The following is a 4591-nucleotide window of genomic DNA, read 5'->3' as shown; positions in this document are numbered from 1 at the left end:
CCCCGCCTCCGGGCGCCTCCTCATCACGCAGATTTGAATTTGAACCTTATGAACTCAACGAGTGTTAATTCCCAGAGAGCCCTGCAACTATGTTCTAAGCGGATTCACAACACGATAAATGTATCCCCAGAAAGTAGACTTAAAAGCCATTGCCACCCAAAATAATCCAAATACTGTCCCAAATGGAACATACAAATAATGTCGGGCAAAAGTCATACTTTTCATGAATCTCGGATCTTTTAAAGCATAAGCATGACTCTTAGAAGGACCTAGTGCAGTGATGGCGAACCTATGACACGCGTGTCAGAGGTGACACGCGAACTCATTTTTTTGGTTGATTTTTCTTTGTTAAATGGCATTTAAATATATAAAACAAATATCAAAAATAGAAGTCTTTGTTTTACTATGGTTGAAAATATCAAAAAATTTCTATATGTGACACGGCACCAGAGTTAAGTTAGGGTTTTCTAAAATGCTGACACGCCGAGCTCAAAAGGTTCGCCATCACTGACCTAGTGTAACACTACAGTCCGCCCAGCGCTGCGGCTCACAGCCACACCACAGGCTGGCCGCGCGGACAGGCAGGCGCCCGGGCTCGGCCTCGGCAGAATGCTGTGCTCCTACTGTGCTTAGTAAACGTGTTGTTCTGCTGATGAAAACAACAGCGTGCACAGACCTTGGTAATGAAAAACTATAACTTCAGCACTTCGTAGGCCCTAAGGTTTTTTTAAAATTTCTTTTAAACACAGTTTTAAACCCCACATTTTCGAATTTTTCACTATAGACCCAGTGGCTCTGTGATGACCTGCCTTCCCTTGGTGTGCACGTCCCTCTTCTGCCCCCAGGAGGTGTAAGTGCGTGTGTGCATGTGTGTGTGTGTGTGCGTGTGTGCGTGTGTATGCGTGCGCACACACGCATCAGCCCTCCAGCACGCCCTTCTCCGGCACGTGGCGTGGCGGATGGCAGCGCTGTGGTCTGGCGCAGTCTGACAGTGGAGCACACCACGGTGGCCTGGTTGCTTTGACGGTGCTGACTCAGGACCCCACCATGCAGTTCCACCAGCTGCAAACACATTCTGAGAGTCAATACAGGTTCAAAGAGGAATGGACTAGAGGTCTAATTCCTAAAATGTGACGTTTACCACTGCACGCGATTTTCATTATTGGGGACAACTAGTATATAATGAAACAAAGTCATATTTTGCAACAAAATCCTATATTCTGACCTAGCTTTACAGAACTGTATACCCTTTATTTTTTTAATATATTTTTATTGATTTTTAGAGAGAGAGGAAGGAATTGGGAGAGATAAAAACATCGATGAGAAACATCATCGATCGGCTGCCTCCCGCACGCCCCCCACTGGGGATCAAGCCCACAACCCAGGCCTGTGCCCTGACTGGGAATCGAACTCGTGACCTCTGGGTTCATGGGTCGATATTCAGCCACTGAGCCACGCCAGCCGGGCAGCACTGTATACTCTTCCAGTGAAAATTCAGCCATGTCTATAAGTAAGGGGATAGCGTTTTAGCAGACCATTTCTGTTAGGTTTTGTTGGGCGTGTTTACTTTTATGCTCAGTTAGTAAGACTGCCTACACTGAGACAAAGCAAACAGCAGCCCACAGAAGCTGGGCCGGAGCTGCCGGGGCCGGGAAGCCTACCCGTCAGAGGGGTGCAGGACACGCCGGCGTCCTCTCCGTGGCCACAATTGTGCTCGCCCCAGGAGCCCTTCGGACACTCCTCGATGGCCAGCTCGTTGCCCGTGCAGCGCACCTCGTCCAGCAGCACCGGGCCGGACCCCTCCCCGAAGTAGGCCCGCGTCCACGCTCTGGCGACGCCACTGGCAGGACAAGAACTCTGCGTTAGACACGGAGGGTCTGACGTCCTGCGGCTCCTGGTGAAAGTTTAACAGGGTGAGCCCACACTTTCCCTCGTCATCGCTCCGCAGTCGCCCACGCCCTTTATGGTCGCTGCTCTGTACGTTCTTGGCGTGACAAGTGCTCCCAAGGCCCTGGTCATGCACAACGGCCTCTCCTTTCAGAGGAATGCACCTCGGCCGTTGGCGTGCAGGCTGTCCCCGGAAGAGCCGCACCCCCGGCTCCCCTCCCGGAGGACGACGTCTGCTTGTTTATTTGTTGTAAAATACATGTAACATAAAACTATCATTCTGAGCGTTTTTAAGTGTGCTCTTCAGTGGCATTAACACATGCACACTGTGCAAGGTCACACCATCCTCTGCAGACCCTGCCAGCATCCCGCGCGGACTCCCACCACTTCCCAGCAGCACGGCTGGCCCAGCGGCCCTGGGGGAAGTGCCATGACCCCCTCCTCCCCGCTGACCCAGGCTGGGCAGGGCTGCAGCCCCGGCACTATCAGGGCCCTCAGCGGCCAAAGGAGACGGAACTGCGAGGAGGAGGAGCCTGGGCCCAGGACTGCGGATCCGGACCTGGACCCGCCCTGGCGGTGCCTCTGGTCCCTTCCTCAGAGAGAAGGAAGCTGGCTGCAGCCACTGCTGTTTTCAGCTCTTACAGCCAAACGCCTTCCTAAGGGCAACACCGCCTCACTCAGATCACTGGCCTAACTGTGCTTCTCCACGGAGTGCCGCGGCACCGGGACCCGCTCAGTGCCGGCCAGGCCTGCCCGTCAGCACCAGGCGCGGCCAGGACACTGCACGCCCAGCTCTCCTCGGCCTCTCACTCTCAGACCAGAGCATCTCACTGCTGTTTACTGTTTAATGACGCTGCACCCACCCCATTATTTTAGCTGCCCCTTTCTCATAACATTACAACTACCTTGAGAATTTACAACCAAATATATTGAAAAAAAAGCGAGCTAGACAGTTACAATACCCCAGGAACGGTGAAGTCTCGCAGAATAAATTTATGGTTAAAGAGGAACTTGTTTGACTCATTTCACTAGATACTATGGAAGTTTCTCGTAAGAGAACACGTCTGAAGTAATCTGAAAGTAAACCCTTTAGACGCCAGGAAAGCCAATTACTGCTTCCGTCCCCACCCGGCCTGGGTGCCCTGCAGGTGGCGCCGCCGCAGGGGGAAGGAAGGAATTCACAGGAGGCGAAGGAAACCGAGACAAAAGGAGCGGCAGGTGGAGGAGGGTGTTTGGGCGGAGTTAACATTTTGCAGCTTAGAGTCCGACACTGACCGCAGGCTGACGTCTGTCATGTAGCAAACACTGAGATTAAAGGTGAGCATCTACCGCTAAGTGGGCAGATCTCAAAGGGAAAAAGGGCATTTTCCTAACACAAGTGATACTGTCAGAACAACCTGATGTTGTGAGCGGATGTGTTTGCTTTGCTAAGGGACCGACAGTGACAGACAGGACACCATCTCTAGTCTCCTGGGCAGAAGCCAAGAATGTTCGGTTAACAGGGCCTTTAAAGCCATGTGTTTGGTGGTTGCAATATGGGTCTGTGTGCCACAGAAGAGAGCCACGCTCACCGACAGGGCCGAAGCCGACGCTCCAGGCTGAGGCTGCAGAGCAAAGGCCGATGTGGGGATGGGCCTTCCGGTGCAAGGCTGGGCTCTGGCTGGGCTCCCGCTGGGCTCCCCCCGCAACTTATAAAACTTTCCAGGCCCAAGAGGCTTCTTTTAAACACAGGGTAAGTAAATAAATAACTAAAGAAGGAAGCTGGCTGCAGCCACTGCTGTTTTCAGCTCTTACAGCCAATCGCCTTCCTAACGGCAACACCGCCTCACTCAGATCACTGGCCTAACTGTGCTTCTCCACGGAGTGCCGCGGCACCGGGACCCGCTCAGTGCCGGCCAGGCCTGCCCGTCAGCACCAGGCGCGGCCAGGACACTGCACGCCCAGCTCTCCTCGGCCTCTCACTCTCAGACCAGATGCCGGCTGAGCAAAGCGCCCACAATCCACTGGGCACCGCGTTCAGCAAACATCACAATTTCCTTCTCCTCGCTCCGCCAAGGCTGCGCTGGGCAAGTGGCGAGGAGGGAGAATCCACTAAAATCCCAGCACTTCTGGGTTCACGTGGTAAATGTTTTTTCCTTATCTGTTTGGTTTAAAGCAACCTTTACAATAACACGTTTGTGCAGTCATTGCAGCCTCTGAGGCTCGGGACAGGTTGGTGTTTTATTCTCATAAGACGGGGCGGGGCATGGATGACCGGGCGGACACGTCAGGTGCTCCCACATGCAGTGTTTTACGGAAGCTGCTGCAGTGGACAAACAAAACTTTTTTTAAAAAATATATTTCTTTATTGATTTCAGAGAGGAAGGGAGAAGGAGAGAGAAATAGAAACATCAATGATGGGAATCATTGATTGGCTGCCTCCTGCACACCCCCCCACTGGGGATCGAGCCCGCAACCCAGGCATGTGCCCTTGGCCGGAATCGAACCTGGGACCCTTCAGTCCACAGGCTGACGCTCTATCCACTGAGCCAAACCAGCTAGGGCCAAACAAAACTTTTTTAAAGGAAGGAAGCATGTATGTCCCCAGGAAGGTACTTTTATACCAAAATGCCCCTGCAATAGTGTCCATAAGGCTGTGAAGAAATTAAAGGGTTTTAAGAATATCAGAGTGGAAGAGCTCTCCCTTCCACAAGGAAACCTGCTC

At 52.5% G+C, this 4591-nt stretch overlaps 1 protein-coding gene across 1 annotated transcript in view; it reads right to left on the bottom strand.

Moving 5' to 3' along the window:
• Window positions 1–4591, bottom strand: part of PRSS12 (protease, serine, 12 (neurotrypsin, motopsin)) — a gene marked incomplete at its 3' end in the record, with an annotated part of 52075 nt that overhangs the window by 28205 nt on the left and 19279 nt on the right. The window contains exon 5 of the mRNA XM_014538290.1: window positions 1662–1840. Within this exon, the coding sequence (XP_014393776.1) occupies window positions 1662–1840 (179 nt within the window). The remainder of the gene's footprint in view (window positions 1–1661; window positions 1841–4591) is intronic.

The sequence above is a fragment of the Myotis brandtii genome, unplaced genomic scaffold, assembly GCF_000412655.1.
Source record: "Myotis brandtii unplaced genomic scaffold, ASM41265v1 scaffold1888, whole genome shotgun sequence".
NCBI lineage: Eukaryota > Metazoa > Chordata > Mammalia > Chiroptera > Vespertilionidae > Myotis > Myotis brandtii.
This window is presented reverse-complemented; position numbering and strand designations above follow the sequence as displayed.